The sequence below is a fragment of the Candidozyma auris genome, chromosome 1 (genome assembly GCF_003013715.1).
Source record: "Candidozyma auris chromosome 1, complete sequence".
NCBI lineage: Eukaryota > Fungi > Ascomycota > Pichiomycetes > Serinales > Metschnikowiaceae > Candidozyma > Candidozyma auris.
In genome coordinates, this window is record NC_072812.1 from 860,653 (window position 1) to 879,495 (window position 18,843).

Consider the following 18,843-nt stretch of genomic DNA (forward strand, 5'->3'; position numbering starts at 1 on the left):
ACATGCATCTAGATATTAGCGAAAGTAGTGCTTGATAAACTCGACTCGTTTAGCTAGCTCAGCCTTATTCTGACAACCGAGCTCTCTCACCACCAAATTACTGCTTATGATGGCATCATTGGGAACACTCAGATCCACTAGGCGTATAAGTTTATCCCACTTCTCAGCAGGCCATGTTTTGTATCTCACTTGTTGTTTTGATTTCAGTCTGAGAGACTTTTGAACCACCCGCTTCCTGTTCGCCTTCCCTAGATTCCTAGATCGTGAAGGACTTCCCTTTCTTTGCCGTTCTAAGTCCTCAGAATTATCCTTCTCCCCAACGAAATTGGTACGCTTTTCGTCGTTGAAAACTTCATCCATAGCTCTCACATTACTTTTAATCCACTCGCCCCTCAGAATATGTGATATACTTTCAGAATCCTGTCCATCCGAGAGAATCTTGTTCGAAGTGTCTCTCTCATCCGCTTTTTGTCTTCTCCGGCTCGGTAGTAGCTCATTTAGATCGTTCAAAGCCATGTCATCATCGGAGAAGTCCATCTCCGGATTCGAGTCTAAATGCTCCTCGTAGTCGTCGAACTCGTTCTCCGATTCCGACTCTTGTAGCCTACTTATACTTGTTCCAATGGATTGCAATATATCTTCGGCAGATTTTGCTTTCCCTGCTCTTTCGTGTTGGTCATCTTTGCTTCCAGACATTGAGGTACTAAACGTATTAATCTCTCGTCTTAGCGGAGAGCTCTTTCTAGGAGAGCTTGTCAAATTTCGCTTCTTCAAGCGAGACCGCTCATCTAACGTGATTGTCGGCTGCTCAATTCCTTTATCACCCCAACTATTGCTCTCCTCATCCTCAGAATCGAACTCGCTATTAAAGTCTTTGAGTTCAGCAGATTTGAAGTCATTTTTGTCGAAACTGTCAACTTTCTCCCTGCTCCATTGAAGCCTCGGAATTCTACCTGGGCTTCCTTGATTGCCGTGTGGGGTAAATTGATTATCGTCACTTATAAGTTTTTCGTTGGCAATAAGATCCCGATCACTCGCAGGGAGGTTGTTAAACCTCGTAGGAGTTTTATTTTTGGAGGAAGATGGCTCATCTTTCAATGGGATCTCTGTCGTCGTTGTTTTTGTGAGTACACTTCGTGAGGTTTCTCTGAAGGCTCTCGGAGTTTCTATTTGCGTATCGCTGAACTCAATGTCACTTTTACCCGAATCTGATGGGGAAAGCATTTGTGGGTTTAGTTCTGACTCCTCATCGGACATATTATTATATTGAGTATTACAGGGTACTAGTGTTTCGTAATATATGTTGCGAATTGATGAGCATTGCATCAAGAACGCGCCCAAACAATAGTAGACGCGGCTTCTGCTATGTACAAACAACTAGACTAGCCTGAAACCGACAAGTCCTGGAAAACGTCATCACAGCAAGCCTCTAAATTGGGGCCAGCAAGACTGTAAGTCTGCTCGTAATTAATGTAGCTGAACAGGCCAAAGAATCTTCTAAGGCTACCGATGCTTTCAACCTTCTTCACTCGATACAAGGTAGGCTTGTTAGATTGGCCTGCAATAGGATGTGTTACTTGAACTGCTGAACTCTTCACAGAAAGGCTTTCCGTGTGTACTGCTAGTAAATCGATCAATGTTGTTGGAGCATTTTTGGTGGAGTCGGTGATCACGCTTGGGTTGGTTTCGACAAAAAGCCATTCTTTCAACGTAAACTCGTCAAATCTTAAAAGAAGAAGTTGATCAAGAAGCTTGCATGCACCCAATACGAGCTGCACTTCCTCGTCTTCAAGCTGTTCCAACTCTTTTTGACTTCTCAAAAGAGCTGATCTGAACACTTCCACGAGGCTCTGCGTGATAGGAGACCAATATGCCAGTAGGTGTATTTGATCGAATCTTAATGCAATAGCTCTAAGAAGCACGAAAGATTCTGTTCTAAACAGTGCAGGGCATGAGCCATTGATGACTGAAAAAATACGAGTGCAGAGCTCATCTAAAACGTTTGCAAAATGGTCAGGAGACAGCACTAATATCAAGTATGCTACCCTCTTCAACACATACAACTTATCTTCTAGCTCAGATTTCTCATTCCATACAAAGATATTGGCGGCAGTGCTCTTTGTCGGAGGTGATATTCTGGCGATAAGATCAGTCAACGCATCATTTTCTGTTGATGCCCAAATGCTCAAAAGAGATTTCCATTGATTCTGTTTATAGATCTCGGCGACAAAGAAATTGTTGTCATTAAAGGCATTGCTGACGACGTTTCTCCATACACGGGTTGGATGTGCTGACCCGATCAATTTCATCAAATTGAGAGCCAACTCACAGTTGTCGGATTTGCCACCCAAATTGGGAACCAAAGCAAGGTTGACAATTGTGTTCACCGCTGCTGTAACCTTGTCAGAATCTTGCAAGACATCACTCAAAGAATCAATCAATGAGATCAAGGTCTCAAGAAGATTTTTCTCAATCGCCAACTCTTCACGATTATCTTTATTTTCCGCCATGGATAAGGTACATGCCGCAGTAATCATTCTTTGGTACAAATCAGCAAGCTCTTTCGTATACCCCTTTCTCTCACTAGATTTCTTAGCGCTTATTTTGTTGGCAAGCACAGCGAGGACACGAAGATAATCTGATAACGAAGCTTTGAAGTGATATGCATGTGCTAAGACATCCTTAAAGAACATCACCAATTTCTGCCATACATCCTCAATCGTGTCAGTGTCTATCGAATCAAAGTAAGGGTATAGGAACTCGGAGAGTTGCTTTGATGTCACAGGTGAATTCATCGATGATCGATTGCTTTCCTTAAGACCTTGAGGGCAGCAGCGAGTCATGATTGAATTGATTATGTGTGGAAGTGTAATTTGTGGTCTGCCGTTGTCAAGAACATGTAGAAGTTTGAGCTTTGTTAGATTCTCACTTGAGCTCTCAATAATTGTTTCAATCACTTCTTGTCGCTCCAAATCCATGAGGGCCTCAAGAAGCTTTCGAGACCTAAATTTAAGCTTATTACTCAAAAATGTTGCTGATTTTGTGGATGCAAATTCCTCAGGAAGATTCAGCACACCTTTTTCCGCCCAATCCCACATCTCGAAGGCGATCCTTGAAGCATCTTGAATTGAAATGAGAACAGAATATATCCTATTTTGCTCCTCTGTTTGCAAATTAGGACACTCAATTTGAAACACTCCCAGAATGACACTTCCCAAAAAGCCTGAGTCGCCATTTGCCGTAGGCACTTTGGCATTGCTACGAAGGCTTGAGGTCAATAGGTATGAGTGGCTGATAGAAAGCATATCCTCAAGACCGCTAAGAAGAATGGAGAACGATGTTTCTAGATTGACAAAGTCATTGACCTTCTCAAAGCGCTTCACTCGCTCGAAGTAAGTCTTAATCTTGTTAATGATACCGTCATTTAATGTCAAGATCACACTGAAGACAGATTCGCTCCAGGAATAGAGAGAGCGAGTGAGCAACGCAAACCATTTCTCTAAAAGAATTGCAGACAGGCATTTTTTGATACCCTCAATTATCAAAGTTACTAAAAGTGGGTCTTTTGATTCCGTGCTCGTGTGCAACAATCTAATATCAATGTTCATGGATTTGGTCAAATCCAAGAACTTCTGTATAGTGTTGATATACTCCGCCTGTACCAATTCAATCTCTAGCGGTATATCATTAATTGCTTGGACATAATATAAGCAGTAGAGTAGAAGCTTTTCAAAATGAGCTGTAAAATCAGCTTCTGATCCCATCACCAAATCAGAGAAGAGCTTAAGGCATGATGAGACGCATTTTGAGTAGTCGTCAAGTAATTGTCTGCTTTCAAGAATTTCAGAAGATAGCTCAAGGCCAAGAAACTTGTGAAGTACAGACAAATGTAATGATTTGTAATTTGAGATGTCCCATTCATTTGTTTTGACAAGTTCAAACGATTCAGTGCCTTCCGAAACAACAAGCTCGTGATTCAAAGTTTCCTTGACTAGCTTTTCGTTGCTTCGAATCACATTGTGGATAGACTCTATGCTGTAGGCAAAATTTTTTAGGTCATCATGATGCCCAATTTGAGTTTTCAGGGACTTGATGAAATCAAACGCAAGAATTGGGTCTGTAAGAAGCTTCAAGAAACGTGCAGCGCTTCCGTCTTTTAATATATTTCGCACGAGTCTCTTCGATGCCATGAAGCTTGCAGATGCATTATCGTGCAAATCGTCCAATAGTAAGCGCAATGGACCTGCAAGAAGCGACTCAGATGTGCTAAGATCTGCCGAGTGGACCCAGAGTTTATAAAATGCACTGGATCGAGTTTCCCTTGGTGTATGAAGAATCATTTCAACGAGGCCAGCCTCGATCTCATGGCTATCAAAACTGAGCTCGAGATCAAAAATGATCCGAACAGCTTCGACTTCATTGTTGGCAGGATAGGAGCTTATAAGCGCATACCACAAATTGGAAAGAAATATCCTTAAGATCCGATTCCTTTGTTGGGTATTGGAAGCTTTAACAAGATAGCGCGTGAACTTAACAGCACTCAATACCAACCTAAGCGCCTTTTGATTCTCCATCTCATCTAGCTGAAAACAAAAAGGCCTTATGTGAAATATTGTATCCAAAAGTATCTTATCCGAAAAATGAAGTATCTCGTAGTTTTCTGTTGGAATTGTGAAAAGGAAATGACATAAAATAGATGAGAGTTCATCATTCAAGAAGCCCTTTGATACGCTGTCAACATACCAATCTTTCAAGCAATCTAAAAGCATGAAAGACATGTCGGACTTCTTGATTGGAAACTCGACATCATAATCACCCCGAAGATTTTCGTAATAATCCTTGACTTTCTCTAAGAAAGGTTCTTTGTTGAGTCGATCAACCCTCAGTATAGGAGCAAAAAGCCGGGGCTGAGCGAGTCCCAGCAAAAGTTTTAGAGTTTCCACAGATTTCACCGATATCTCACATTTTAATAGCAAGCACAACATTGCTAGGGGAATATGAATAGCAATTTCTTGATCGTGAAAATCGAAATTCTTGAGTAAGAAACAGAGCATCTCATATTGAGGAGACGTGTCACTTAATATTAACTCACAAATAATGTACTCCCAAATAAAGCTTGCTTCAACGGCATCGAAGAAAAGCTTTGTATTCGCCAAAATTTCCAGCTTACCTTCTCTTTGGCTGTTGACTGAGATGAAACATGCCAGCAAAATCAGAGTAAAGAAGCGAGGAGCCACCAACTGACTGATTTCCCAGCGATCTAGCATGAAGGACAAAGCAATCTTGAGACCCTTAACTGTCATTGAAGAGTCCTTGGAGTTCACCATTTTGAGCACACCTTCTGATAATATCGGAAGGGCATTATCAGCAAAGTAGTTTACGCGAGAGTCGCCATCAGTAGATTCGTCGGCCAGCTCAGGACCAAGAAGCCAACTCCACAAGCGCCTGTTCAAACTCATGTCTTTTTTTAAAGTGATTCTACAGCAAGCCATGATTAAAAGCTCCTTATCTGATGCAGAAAATTCATGCTGGAATACCTCTGATGAGAGCGGTAAATGAGACAACAATAAATCAAAGAAACCACGTACCACAACAATGTCATTAGCCTGATTGAAAGAAGTGCTTGTGTCTAATGCGGCAGCAAATGCACGGACCAAAAGGCCCGGTTCAGGTTTCAAACAAGATTCTGCCTCGGAAGAAAGTCGGGAGCCCTTTTCATCTTTAAGCAATTTGAATGACGGTAGACGTGCAACACACCAGTTCAATGCTCCCAATCTTCTTTCAGGGCTACTAGTGATGCAAAGAAAAATCGTTTGCCAGAACAAGGAGTTGTCGTTCATGGCTACTTTAAAGGCATCCAAAAGAGCAAAAGCATCTTTGTACACCTCGGAATTCTCATCATCAATGACTGAAAGAAGGGAAAGTAATACGGGCTTTGCAATAGACCGTATCGTACTCTGTTTGAGTTTCTGAAAAACGTAGGTCTTATATATATTGAGCACTTGAGGCTTTAACTGCATTGACGCGTAGGAAACAACAGGAAGAAACCCTGGGAGCCATACGTTGATATGTTCGTTGAAGGCATCGTTTGTAAGAGCTCGAAATATTAACTCGTATAGGCTCAAAGCCTTCTGGTGGACACCATTTGGCAACTTAGGCGAGAGACAAAGCGCCAATTTTCTCGAGACTTGATTACTCAATGGGATCCATTCGACAGATTGAGGCTCCACAGAGTCGTCTCCAAGCAGCAATGCCTTTTGTAGTCGAGATAGGAATGCAATATAGTCGGCCCACTCTTGGAGGGTATCAAAGGTGACAAGAGCCTTTTCGACGTTTGTGAGATATCTCTTGTCTTTGGCAGAGAGATCCAGTTTCGAATCAGTCTGGAATCCAAGACCAGAAATTGATTGAAGAGCCTCCATTATATGTACTAATTGGCGAACCTATGGAGTGTTGGAGTCTATAGGAACAATACAAGGTTATGTCCAGGTGTGTGCAGGGCTTTTGCCAATGGTCCAACATTATTGACTTGATTCAAACATATACCTGTGTTCCGAATTCTCTATAAAAAGCGATACTTATTTATCTAATACCGATGATAAGAACTTAATCACATCAACAAGTTCTTCATCATTGGCGCTGTGGGCTACTCCACGGTAGGTCTTGAATGTCCAGTCCTTGAACCCGAGACTCTTGAAGAGCTTGCTTGTATTTTCACCGAAGCTGTGCTGAACTATAGGGTCAACATCGCCATGACCTTGAAAAACTGGGGTGTCGAAGTTTGCACTCTTCAATTTTCCCTTGATGGTGTCCGCAATAGGACAAAATCCTGAAAGCGCAACCACGGCTCCAATCTTTTCTTCAAGAAGGGCCAATGTAGCCATTGAGATGGCGGCCCCTTGAGAAAAGCCTCCAATGACAATCTTGTTGAGCGGAATGCTATTCTTCTCGTGTTCTTCCTTGATCAAAGACTTGAGAATATCACATGTCTTCAAGAACCCTTCCACATCCTGCTTAGCGTGTGGGTTGCCGAATTCGTAAATGTCAAACCAGCCTGGCATACTCATACCACCGTTCACGGTGATTGGAATGCTTGGAGCATTTGGGAAGATGAAGTTGGTCTCAGCTTGCGATTTGAGTATACCGGTTTGCGAAATCACCTGCGGGAACCACGACCAGCCTTCACCAGTGTCACCAAGGCCGTGTAAAAAGATCACAGCATTTTTAGCTGTACGAGTAGCGGGGATCCTCACTGCTGATACTGTCATTTTCAATGGGATGAGGTAGGTAATAGAAAACGTGTAGAATGATATTGGGATACATTGCGACCTGTGCAGGTTTTAATGACAAGTTGGTACGACTACTGAACCACACCAGTAATCTTTAATCCGAAATGTTCGGTCATGTAATCTGATGGTTCCATGCCCATTCAAGTAAACCTTTGCGAATACAAGAGGTTTGCGATATTACAACCACGTCGCCTCGTTGTGTAATTATTGCAGCCATTAGGCAGCACTCACTTTCACCTTCTTCCTATCTTCCTCTTCAATTTCGTTCTTTCTTTTGTTTGAAGCAGCCACTTCGAGCTCCCTCATGTTCTGCTTCTCACCATTCACCGTACGGAAGTACGGTTGGCACCTCCAGTAAGGCACTTTCTTATAATGTCCACCCCAAGCCTCGGTGGGACCATCTATGATTTGATCTAGTTTCTCGATGTCCTCTTTTTCGTAAATCTTCGCCACGATCTCTTCAACTTGTTGCACTATCTTTTCCCACTCTTCGAAAGGAGCACTCACGCTTGTCCGGCCAATGATTGGTCTTAATTCCTTGTGCACATTAAGAAACTCATACATGAGCTTGAAGAAGTGTGACTTCATGGCCACCCTCGATGCTTCTCCTGAACATTCCTTCACGATTTCAAAATACTCTCGCAAAAGCTTATCAACCCTGGGAAATTGTTTCTCTTTGTCGTTGTCTTTGGTCCAGAAAACACCCGGGTTATATAAGTTTCCCTCGGCGGACATCACAGCGTCGCAGTTAACCTCGTCTGTGCACCGCTTCAAGTCAGAAGGATATAATATATTGCCGTTGGCAAAGAATACCTGGTCTTTGGGAAGGTTGTCTCTCAAGTAGCGCAAGATGTTCCAGTTTGCAAGCCCAGTCTTCTGGCCCTTCATGTCTCTGGTGCGGCCATGGATGGTGATGAATTGTGCGCCAGCAGAAAGCACCATTTTGGCATATTCCAAACTTTTCTCCCAATCATCATACACTCTTATCTTCGCAGTCACCGCACACTTGAGGTTCTTGTGGAGCTTATTGATCAACTTATACACCAAGTCCCAGTCGTCCATGAGGAACGCTCCGTAGTGCCCCTTTCTCGCTATTCCCTGCGGACACCCCAAATTTAGATCCACTGCGTCGCAGCGGTCTTCAACCAATTTAGCTGCTTGGAGTAGGTAATCTGGGTCGTTGGCACAGAACTGAACCACCAAAGGTCTGTCCTTTTCTGGGTCGCCGTCCATGTCCCCCCACATCTTCTTTCTATACTTCTCGTCTGTGGCAAATAGCCTTGCGTGAAACATGGGGGTGAAGCAGAGTTCGGCGCCGTATCTGCGGGAGAGGACTCTCCAAGCTAGTTCTGAGTGGTCCACCATGGGCGCCAACACTGTTTTGGGGCTGCCGATTTTCTCGTAGAGCTTGCGTCCTGATAGATTATCGGATGTCATGAAACTGTCTTCTTCTATCTGCAGATGTATGGTTTTTCTATCGTTATCAGTGAAAGGTGACAGGGACAGAATCTCTTCGATGCTCATCTCAATTTTCTGAGGCGCATGCCTCACAAAAGACCATATGGTAGCCTATGCAAGATACCAAAAAAGCATAGAAGCTCTCCCTCGGGACTTGTGTGTTCTCTTGAATTACACTACTATCCGCTTGATTATCATCAAGCTGCATTCTACAAGGGACGTTTACCTTGAAGACTTAATTTGCCTCGATTCCCAATTTCGCAGCCATTAATAATTACTACAAATCTTGATTTCTAGCATCTATTCGTGTCGTTTAAATAAATAAATATGTAACATTAGTCTTTGTTATGGATAGCAACGTTCTTAAATGCTTCAGCGAATCCCATGGCTAATGGCCAAAGTGGAGCATCGGCAAGTATACGGACTCCAAGCCCAAGTACTTGCACTGAGAGCTTGCATTGACCGATCGCTTTATCGAAGTTCTCCATATCGTCGCTATTGGCAAAACCAATGGCTGTGTTCACATTAGTCTTGAACGACTTACTTAAGACAAAGTCGAACACTCCTTGTGACAGCTTGCGTAAAAATTCGGAATACGATTCTGAGTCTTCGTTTGGTGAGAGCGTTCTCTCAACAGTGGTCAACACAGCTTCACACTCAAGCCAGAACACTCTGTCCCGAACACTAAGCGTCCCTTGCTTCTCCAACGAGTGAAGGGCCTTCTGCAAAACCAACATGGCCGCAAAAATACAAGTAACAAAGAAAACTGGTGTTCTCACTGAAACCTGCTTGGAATCGCTAAGCAGAGAGATATTGTGAGCCCAAATACGTAAAATCTCCAATGCATGGGTTGCTGCTGCCTTTAAAGCATCTGCATCATCCTCAAGCCTGTTAAGAAGGTTTGACATCAGCATCCAATCCTTTTGAAGTACCTTTTCTGTCACTGGTGTGATGTTCACACACAATCTCAATCTTGCGAGTAAAAGAAGCGGCAAAATCATTTGGAGTTCCTTGTGCTCATTAAGAAGGTGGCGATTGTAAGAATTTACCTTAAAAAAGCCGCCATTCTTTGCAAAGAGCACTTCCCATGATTCAAGAAGGTTTTCAAGTATTGGCTTGCTTCTAGTTCTCCATCTGAACAGACTCATATTTTCCCCGTGTGACTTCCACTCTTTTGATATCATCTCGTGAACAAACATTAAAAGAACCAACAATGTCTGGAATGGCAATTTCAGGCTAAGCGGGTATTGCTTTACTAGCTGTTGAAACAAGTCGTTGAGTCCTGTATTGTTCGTGAGCTTCACCAAATCCTTACTTTCAGACATCAAGTATCTGTGATACCAGTCACGAGAATTGTCGGCCTTGTAAAGGAGTTCATCAATACAGGGAGTGCCGCTCAAAAGTTCAGTACCGCTCATTGGCATTGGCGAACCCAAAAGACATGAGCGAATTACCTCAAGCTCATAGAAGCAAAGAATTGTCCTAATTCTCGTTTGAGCCATGATAAAATAATCGTAGTTATTCTGTATTGTCCCGAGTTCAGTCTCGCTTTTAATCGCTGGGGGAGGAATCAAGAACTGGTCAAGTGGTCTGTGAAAGTTTGTGGATCTAATCAACCCAACCATGGAGTTCATTTGCTTCGTCGTGATTTCTAGCATGTTTGGCTCGTTGAGAAACATAGAGATGAATATATGAAGCACAAGGGATTGGTGAGCCATCAACGGAACCTTTCTCTGATGTAGCTTGTCTGCCGTCACTTCCTTCTCAAAGAAATTGTGAATATGATACTTGGACAAGTTGAAAAGTAATAAGGAATTCGAATCATGATAGGAGTAGAGAGCGCCAATAGCACACATCGAAAGTATCAACGGGATGTTTTCAAAATTGTCGACCATTGGGTTTCTTAAGGAAGGCATGTGGATGAAGGGGAAGTATGTGTTGAACTCGCTCTCGTAAAGTGACATATAAGAATTTAGATCATCTAATGGAGGGAATTGAGAGTCAGACATGTTGCTAATCAAAATGATCCTGTCTCTGAGCTCTTTCGTAACACAGTCTTGTTGAGGACCATCTCCAATGGTGAACTGGACTTTTGAAGATGGTGCTCGAGACATAGGCTGACTAAGTCTTCCTGTTTGAATATCAGCCACCTCTGCAGTGTTCACGAGACTTCTTTGCTTCACCAAGTCATCTTGCCTGTGCTTAAATAGAGTGAGGACCTCATCTGGCAGGTGATTGTTATTAAGATAAGGCATACTCATGAAGCCAGTTTCATGAGAGGCTTGTGGAAATTCTTGGGCGACTGGGACGGCCATAATCTCATTGACCCAATCAAGATTCGCTGTGTCGTTCACAAAGCCCAACTTGGCTCTTTTGAAGTCCTTGTCTAAGGAGACTGAGGATGACTTGTGTTTACGAATCTGCGGCTGTCTAGCAGCCTTAGATTTCGAGGCTTTATCGGAAGAGCTAGAGTCGGACTCTTTTGAATTATCCTTCTGTGGTGGCTGAACCAGCGAAGGACTACTGGATGAATGCTGTCCGTCCAAAGCACCACCGTTGTTTGTTGCGCCTAGTAAGTCCAGTTGGCCGTCTAAAGAGGTTGGAAGACCAAGGTTCAAAAGAGCATTGTCTTTGATGTAGTGGGGATGGCTGGGACTATTGAACTGGTGGATTTGACTTGTATAGTAATTCATATCGAACATATCATTATTCCCAGCCAATTGAGATTCAGAAGGAATGGTGTTCAAGCGAGTTTGGAAGCCCTGGCGGCCCACAGACTGAGCCGAAGTTGGGTTCTTTGGTTGAAGCGTAGGATGTGTCAACTCCAAATCACTTGCGAGTTCCATGAAGTCACCCTTGTTAGCAACTTCATCGCCATACCAGTCAGCTAAGTTGCCAAAATCAAGCGAAGAAAGACCTTTTGAGTCTATCTCTGCCGCTGTGTGTTGAGGTGTAGCAAATCCCACCTGCTGTGGTACATCAGCAAACTGATGGCTTTGTATAGCGAGAGCATCTTTCAAATTGGTGTATGAAGCCCCGGACACGGCGGAAAATGATGCGTGTCTGTATTGTGGGTGACCGTTTTGCTCCAAATGTTGTAAGTGACTAAACTGTTTGAGGTTTGCTTTTGCTGTTTCGTCTGAAAAGTTCAGCAGCCAGTTTGATCCTACCTTCTTGTCCTTGAGGTCTGGAGAGTCGCCAGTGACAGGAGATGGCTGCTGAGTAATGGTGGATTGAGTGGGATCCACGGCATGAGAGGCTCTTCTGAGCTGTAGCTGAGTTGTTGTGCTATTCAAATTAGCCAAGGGTGTGTTGAGGCTCAGGTTAATATTAGGTGAGGGCATGTTGTGTTTGGGAAGTCCGTTGGCATCATAGGTACCATAGGCAGACAGAGACGATCTAAACTGAACGTTGTTACCCGTGGATGGAGAAGTTACCATATGTTTCGCTGGAGACAGTGCCGTCAGATTTGGCATTTGCATCCCCAAAGGAGACAGCGTCCTTGAGTCTGGTAACGGTGCTTTTGCGTGGGTGTTGTTATGTAATACGATGATATGATCGTTTGAAGGAGTGGACTGTGAAGACTCTGGCTGAGTCCCATTGGAAGCTGGGGCAGAAGTTGGTGCATTGGGCAACAGGCTGCGTCTGCTTACCTGAGAATGTAATTTCTGTTGGTGTCTGAGCACCAAGTCCCTTCTGGCGAAGCAGCGGCCGCAAGCAGCACACTGAAAGGGCTTTTCGTTGGTGTGAGAGCGTTCATGACGTTTCAAATGCTCTAAACGGGCGAATCCTCGGGTGCAGATGGTGCAAACATGGGGTCGAGGTTTGTCTGTTCTTATTTGGAGGGATTTTTTTGGGATGGGTTGGGTTGGGCCAGTGTAGGAAGAAACAGAGGGCGTCCGGCTTTTCGCAGGTGAGTTTGCAATCATCAAGCTTGACTTTGCCGAATTCGAAGTTGTTTTGGCCTTCTATTGAATTTTTGTTTGACTTCACCGAATAGTGTTCAGAGTCGAGATCTGAAATTGGACAAGTGCGGGATATCGCTCGCACTCCACTAGGACAAGATTGGGGGACCGTTTGGAAGTGGTCCCTCGAAAAAAAGTAAGTTTTCGAACTCTAAAGATATAATGAAACCACCTCTTTCACTTGGGATGTGAGCTGGTGACAAATGTCGGACAAAGGGGGTCTATTGAAGAATGAATGTAGGCTCAAACTGGGACCAATGACTAACGAGACACCGGAAAGCTGGAACACGGAATAAAAAAACGAAAACAGGTAGTGGTTTTGTAAAAGAATTTGGATGATCGGCGAATATTCCGAAGAAATGAACAGAATCAAATAAATAAAAAAAGTCAACCGTTACCTCTTGTCAGCCAGCGAGGGATTGGACTTTTTTTCGTAGATGTTCTATGTTTAGCGAAATCCCCAGGTTTTATTCTTTCTTTTTGGGCCACTTTTGGCGTCAGTCAGTGCAAAGGAATACTGAACGGAAGCGTCTTCAAAAACGCACGCCTGTACAGCATCTGGTGAACAGGGCCAATCATCTCGGAGTTGTTAAGAAATGTGCAGGTCCTGGAGTCAGCGTTCGAGACACACCCACAGCTATCATTCATAAAATTTTATTAAAAATCTTTGATAGCAAAAACACGGCCTGGTTGAGACGCTAGCACGAATCTCCCAACTTTTTTCACCATCGGCCCGCAGCTCCCGGCTCCGTTGCGCCACCTCGAGCAGAAGTCCTTCTATAGCCAAATCCGGGGTAAAAAGTCCAGCAACAGTCTACTTTTTTTCTGTGCTCGCCAAGGTGCGTGACTCGAAAAAACAGACCACGTAGTAACCTGAAGAGGGCAAGCTCAAGAAAACAAGGACCCTGGCACCGCAAAATGAAATTGCCCTTTCATAACCACATCTCTTAGACTTGCCGGATTTTTTCAATCTTTTTTAAAAAAAAATTCTGGTATTTTACTTTGGAATGCAACCCAAGCGTTCTAAGATCGCTTGCCCCCACAGGCTTAACTCAGGGGCCTGCTTGATTTTTTTTTCTGTGGGCCGGTCTCGCGAATTACGAGCTCGCACCGCTCTATGACTAAAACACGGCATTTGGCCCCCAATCATCCAGACGCCGACCAACCTGGAGGTGGGCCCCTTGAATGCATGGTTTTGTAAGCTGCTTCCATCGCATCCGCCGCCCGACTCCCGAATTCGACCCACTTTGGGTAATGCGTTTGGGGGATACGAGCCCACAGAAGGTTTTGCAGCCATCGGTCGATTTTTTCTCGTTTTCTCACACCCGCCCGGGAATTTGACCGCTGACGCCAAATCCCCCTTTCTGGTATTCGCCAGGAAGCCAATAGTTATTGTTGCTTGGGGTTCCAGAAGTACAACGATGTATGACCTCGAATTTGCTGCCAGACGGGTTATGAGGTTTGTCAAAAGAGGATTGCTCGCTATTGTGTTTCAGCCAATGTCCTTCATACCACTACGAGGCGGTATTGCACGCAGATGTGTGCTAATTTGCCCGGCGCTCGGAGTTCTGCCCACCCGGTTCTTTAGCACTGTGTGGTTGCCCTTGGTGATAAGAGGCTTTGTCGTTGAGATCCCCCACGAGTCGAGGTGTTATCTAGACTGTTGTGTAGTGAGCGTTTCCTTATGACATCACCACGAGGACATAACGTCGGCCCGGGGGTGTTTCAACATCCCTTCTACTCACATCACAATACTGAGAAGCCCAACAATGTCTTCACGACCCTTTCTGCACTTTTCCTTTGCTCTCTCACTGTGTCCTCTTTAGGAATGTCCTCCTGCGAGTGATCATCTATATCGCGACATTGTCGTACTTCCTCTATCGCTGAGTTTGGCCTGTTTCAGTTGTCGATGACGAAGATTCGGCAGTATCACTTGGGCTTCCTGGCGATTCATATCCCTTCTTCATTTCAGGTTATTCGTGGTTTTCGTTGCAGAGTTCTTCCTCCTTGCCTTAGTCTGACTTACATTCATGGTTTCTAATTTGAGACAATAGAGCCGTAGTGGGGTCGACTCCCTATCTTGTCGGTTATACTTGACGCGTTCCAGTTGTTGATTCCAAGTCCGGGGTTCAGTCTTGGCTGCAAACTCGACAAGTGAATGTCTTTTCTTGGGGGCTATATCGGTAATCTGACCCCGAAACGATAAAGACATGTCTCTCCAAAGATTCTTGAGGTTCTTGGTACCCTAGATTGCTTGCTTTATATGCAACTTATTTACCGTGTTGAGTAAGGTGTTCTTTAAGTTAACAAATTAATCTGAATCCTGCAGATTTGGAATTTTGAGCTTTTTTTGACTCAAGTTATGTGATTTATGGTGTATTTTGTTACGTAAAGCTATTTCCGATTTGGTACTGCGTCTCAATTCATAGAATCAAACTTCGCATTTTCATACTAGAATCGAAAAAGGGGCACGTGGTCTAGTGGTATGATTCTCGCTTAGGGTGCGGGCGGTCCTGGGTTCGATTCCCAGCTTGCCCCTTTATTTTTGCAACCACTGAAGCTTCTATCTTATGTGTGGGAAATCACTCGGTATAGGTTGTCGGTTTTACGACAAACATCTCATGTGATTGACCAAACACTTAGAAATAACCGAAGGGGACCTTGAGAGTGTGTATTTCTTTTTGGCATATATACATGTCTATCATCGGGCTGGCAAAATGATGGTGAATGGCAAGCCCTACCTCTTTTTTTCTACCTTCGTAACGGTACAGTCGTCTTAACGAGCTTTGGAACGTTTCAAAGCTCTGCTTGTTTCTTTGACTCAGCGTACTGGCGAGCGTCTCGCAAAATTTCTGATTTCATCTTATAACCGTTCTGATCGGCATTGGGGAACACCTTGTCCACGACATCCTGCTTATATTGAGAAACAGCTTTCGTTGCATCTTCAAAGAACCGCATATACGGCTTGACAAACTTAGCGAGCTTGTAATTGTCTGGGTCGTTCATCTGGAGCATATCGGCGAGCACAAGTACTTGGCCCGAAACATATGGACCTGCTCCAATCCCCACCGTGGGAATCTTAACCGCCTCTGTTACAATGCCCGCTAGTTTATTGGGAACACACTCTACAATCATGCCAAAAGCACCGGCGTCCTCCAATGCCAACCCATCGTCGATGAGCTTACGAGCACTCTCAGCGCTATTGCCTTGTAGCTTGTACCCTCCAAGTGTATGATGTTTTTGCGGCGTCAATCCAATGTGTCCCATAACAGGCACGCCAGCTCTTACAATTGCCCTCACGGTGTCAGCCATTTCCTGACCACCTTCAAGCTTCACTGCCTGAGCCTTGCCGTATTTCACAACCTTGATGGCAGTTTCAACTGCCTGTTCTGTTGACTTCTCGTACGTTCCAAATGGCATGTCTGCCACAATGAACGACGACTGGTTTCCTCGGTTCACTGCCCTCACATGGTATAACATCTCGTCAAGCTCGATCTCATTGGTGTCTGGATATCCAAGCGCCACCATCGCCAACGAGTCGCCCACAAGCGCAATATCTGCTTTGGCCTTGTCCACGATTTGTCCCGTAAGAAAGTCCCACGCAGTGACAACGGTGATGGGCTTTTTGGTCTCGTATAGAGACCTGAGGTCAGTCAAGGTAGTTCGAGGAGTAGCTGTGTAGGAGGAGCGAACCACAGGCGCCACCGAGAACCGGCGGATCGCATGTAGCAGGCTTTTGAAAAACATGAAGATTTATGGAAGGATCTTGATGAAAGGATCGGTACGGCCGGAGATTAAGTTGCAAGGCCCTGCTTGAGTAGCGAGTTTTTCAGGCTTCGCGAGGGTTTCACAAGACCTCTTTAGGGTAGAAGAAAATGCAAGATATGCAAGAAGATACTGAAAGATCTTGACGCTGCTGCGCTTAGAGCAATATTCACGTCGAAGTCAGGGACTTGGAGTTCAGTCAAGGTAATTGGATAAATTTGCTTAGTCATCGGGCCGGTCACGTGTGAGGGCTCCTAATATTCGAAAGCGTCTGTTTTTACTAGCCAGCTTAAGTCCACTAAGCCGGAAGCAGTCGAACACAAATCACCCCGATATCGATGTTCCGGAGTCCCATTGTCTCGAAGTGGGCGATTTCCTCGCCTTGTAAACGATTTTTACCCACTAAACTCACCCGGTGTGCACCTGCTTATCTGCGCTCATATAAAGCAATCGCAAATCGAAACTTCTGTGCTACCCCATCCAAGTTGACAGAAATGGTGAAGATCGATGACTCGTTTGTGATGAACCACACCTGTATCAGGGTCAAGGACCCAAAGGTGTCGGTTGCTTTCTACGAAAAGAACTTTGGCATGAAGCTTCTCCAGAAATTCCCCTTCGAGAGCTTCACCTTGTACATGCTTGCCATTGATGATGGCTCTGGTACCAATTGGGCCTCAAGAGAAGGTGTGTTGGAATTGACTCATAACCATGGCACCGAGAATGATCCAGACTTTTCAGTAAACAATGGTAACGGTGCTGAAAACAGAGGCTTCGGACATATCTGTTTCTCCGTGGACAATATTGAGGCTGCTGAAAAGAAGTTGTTGGGCGACGGAATCAAGTTCCAAAAAAAGTTGAGCGACGGAAGACAGAAGAATATTGCTTTTGCTTTGGATCCTGATGGGTATTGGATTGAACTTATCGAGCATGGCAATGGCAAGAAATCAGACACTACAGACGCTACAACGTACAAACTCAACCACTCGATGGTAAGAGTTAGAGATGCCGCTAAATCCCTTGATTTTTACAAGAAGGTGTTGGGCATGAAGCTTTTTGCCAAAAAAGAATTTGAGGCTGCCAAGTTCACATTATACTTCCTAGGCTACGACCACGACGGTTCACATATTCCTGAGGGAGAGCAGCCTCCATCAAGACAGTCCTCCCAGCAAGGTATTCTCGAGCTCACTCACAACTGGGGCACTAAGAGTGACCCCAACTTCCAAGGCTACCATAATGGCAACTCTACAGAGAACGGAGCCAAGCAGGGATACGGCCATATCTGTGTAGCCTGCAAGGACCCAGGAGCTTTTTGCGAGCAGATAGAGAAGGAGTTTGGTGACTCCGTCACCTGGGCTGTTAAATGGAATCAGGGTAAGATGAAGAACTTGGCCTTTATCAGAGACCCTGATGGATACTCAATCGAGATCATTCCACTGGACATGTTTAGCAACTAGGAACCCGGGCGAGAAAAAGCCCGCATGTAAAGAGGAGCCAGGGCTTACGTGTGAGATCGGATAGTCTATACATCAATTAAGTTTATGCTGTGCTCAATTGTAGGTTTGCACCCGTTAAGCTCCGTGATAGAAACGGTGCGCCGATTGAAGCCAAGCAGTAGACAATCGCACAGAAACAAGAGTACTTTGTACACTGGCTTACTCAGCAAGCATTTTACCATTCTCTCAGTGAACTTGCTACATACTCCCACCCAAGGCTTGTCGTCTCTCAGGTCGTGCCCACTACACACTGTGGAGGAAGTTACCAGCAAAAGTGCGATAACTAATATCTGACTTTTCTTGCTAATGTTCAGCTCTTTCAAACGTCTTTTTTTCACATCATCCCCAAGAATGGTTTCCGACGCCACCAAAACCAAGGTCAACCAGTTGATCAGCGAGCACCCCGTGATGATCTTTTCAAAGGACTACTGTCCTTACTGCTCCAGAACCAAGCAGACCATTTCCTCCCTCACCGACCAGTTCTACGTGTTGGAGCTCAACACCATCCCAGACGGCTCAGAGATCCAGGACTACTTGGAGGAAATCTCCAACCAGAGAACCGTGCCCAACGTCTACATCAACGGCAAGCATGTGGGTGGAAACTCTGACGTGCAAGCGTTGAACTCTCAGGGTAAGTTGTCCACTATGCTCGAGGCTGCGCTCTAGAGGTATATATGTAGACAAGTTTCTTCGGGGTTACACATCCGAAGTGTGATATATGAGCTCAAATACTGTAGAATTGATTTAGTTGTTGGCCACTGATGTAGAAGCGGTAACAAATCGATCTAAACATATTTCTCTTTTTGTTCCTTGACTGTCTGAAGGCGACTTGCTCTTGCCGAAACCGATAACTTTTGGGTGTTTAGCGCGGCA

At 44.6% G+C, this 18,843-nt stretch overlaps 8 protein-coding genes and 1 non-coding gene across 9 annotated transcripts; 3 read left to right on the forward strand and 6 right to left on the reverse strand. All coding sequences in view use genetic code 12, as the record gives it.

Moving 5' to 3' along the window:
* Window positions 1–15: 15 nt before the first annotated feature.
* CJI96_0000399 (uncharacterized protein) lies at window positions 16–1,257 on the reverse strand (the record flags this gene model as incomplete). The annotated part of the gene is made up of 1 exon (XM_029034624.2): window positions 16–1,257. One exon carries the CDS (start codon window positions 1,255–1,257, stop codon window positions 16–18), a length of 1,242 nt encoding a protein of 413 aa, XP_028889866.2.
* A 125-nt stretch (window positions 1,258–1,382) lies between these two features.
* On the reverse strand, window positions 1,383–6,422 carry CJI96_0000400 (uncharacterized protein; the record flags this gene model as incomplete). Its single annotated transcript, XM_029034625.2, has 1 exon — window positions 1,383–6,422. One exon carries the CDS (start codon window positions 6,420–6,422, stop codon window positions 1,383–1,385), a length of 5,040 nt encoding a protein of 1,679 aa, XP_028889867.2.
* Window positions 6,423–6,578: 156 nt separating this feature from the next.
* Window positions 6,579–7,268, reverse strand: CJI96_0000401 (palmitoyl-(protein) hydrolase; the record flags this gene model as incomplete). Its single annotated transcript, XM_029034626.2, has 1 exon — window positions 6,579–7,268. The coding sequence occupies one exon, from the start codon at window positions 7,266–7,268 to the stop codon at window positions 6,579–6,581; it is 690 nt and encodes a 229-aa protein (XP_028889868.2).
* Window positions 7,269–7,505: 237 nt separating this feature from the next.
* CJI96_0000402 (tRNA dihydrouridine synthase) lies at window positions 7,506–8,813 on the reverse strand (the record flags this gene model as incomplete). Its single annotated transcript, XM_029034627.2, has 1 exon — window positions 7,506–8,813. One exon carries the CDS (start codon window positions 8,811–8,813, stop codon window positions 7,506–7,508), a length of 1,308 nt encoding a protein of 435 aa, XP_028889869.2.
* Window positions 8,814–9,082: 269 nt separating this feature from the next.
* CJI96_0000403 (uncharacterized protein) lies at window positions 9,083–12,187 on the reverse strand (the record flags this gene model as incomplete). Its single annotated transcript, XM_029034629.2, has 1 exon — window positions 9,083–12,187. One exon carries the CDS (start codon window positions 12,185–12,187, stop codon window positions 9,083–9,085), a length of 3,105 nt encoding a protein of 1,034 aa, XP_028889871.2.
* A 2,991-nt stretch (window positions 12,188–15,178) lies between these two features.
* CJI96_0000404 lies at window positions 15,179–15,250 on the forward strand. Its single transcript has one exon. It is a non-coding gene; the product is annotated as a tRNA-Pro (tRNA).
* Window positions 15,251–15,508: 258 nt separating this feature from the next.
* CJI96_0000405 (3-methyl-2-oxobutanoate hydroxymethyltransferase) lies at window positions 15,509–16,459 on the reverse strand (the record flags this gene model as incomplete). Its single annotated transcript, XM_029034630.1, has 1 exon — window positions 15,509–16,459. The coding sequence occupies one exon, from the start codon at window positions 16,457–16,459 to the stop codon at window positions 15,509–15,511; it is 951 nt and encodes a 316-aa protein (XP_028889872.1).
* Window positions 16,460–16,971: 512 nt separating this feature from the next.
* On the forward strand, window positions 16,972–17,931 carry GLO1 (lactoylglutathione lyase GLO1; the record flags this gene model as incomplete). Its single annotated transcript, XM_029034631.2, has 1 exon — window positions 16,972–17,931. The coding sequence occupies one exon, from the start codon at window positions 16,972–16,974 to the stop codon at window positions 17,929–17,931; it is 960 nt and encodes a 319-aa protein (XP_028889873.2).
* Window positions 17,932–18,321: 390 nt separating this feature from the next.
* Window positions 18,322–18,636, forward strand: TTR1 (dithiol glutaredoxin; the record flags this gene model as incomplete). Its single annotated transcript, XM_029034632.2, has 1 exon — window positions 18,322–18,636. One exon carries the CDS (start codon window positions 18,322–18,324, stop codon window positions 18,634–18,636), a length of 315 nt encoding a protein of 104 aa, XP_028889874.2.
* Window positions 18,637–18,843: the final 207 nt, after the last annotated feature.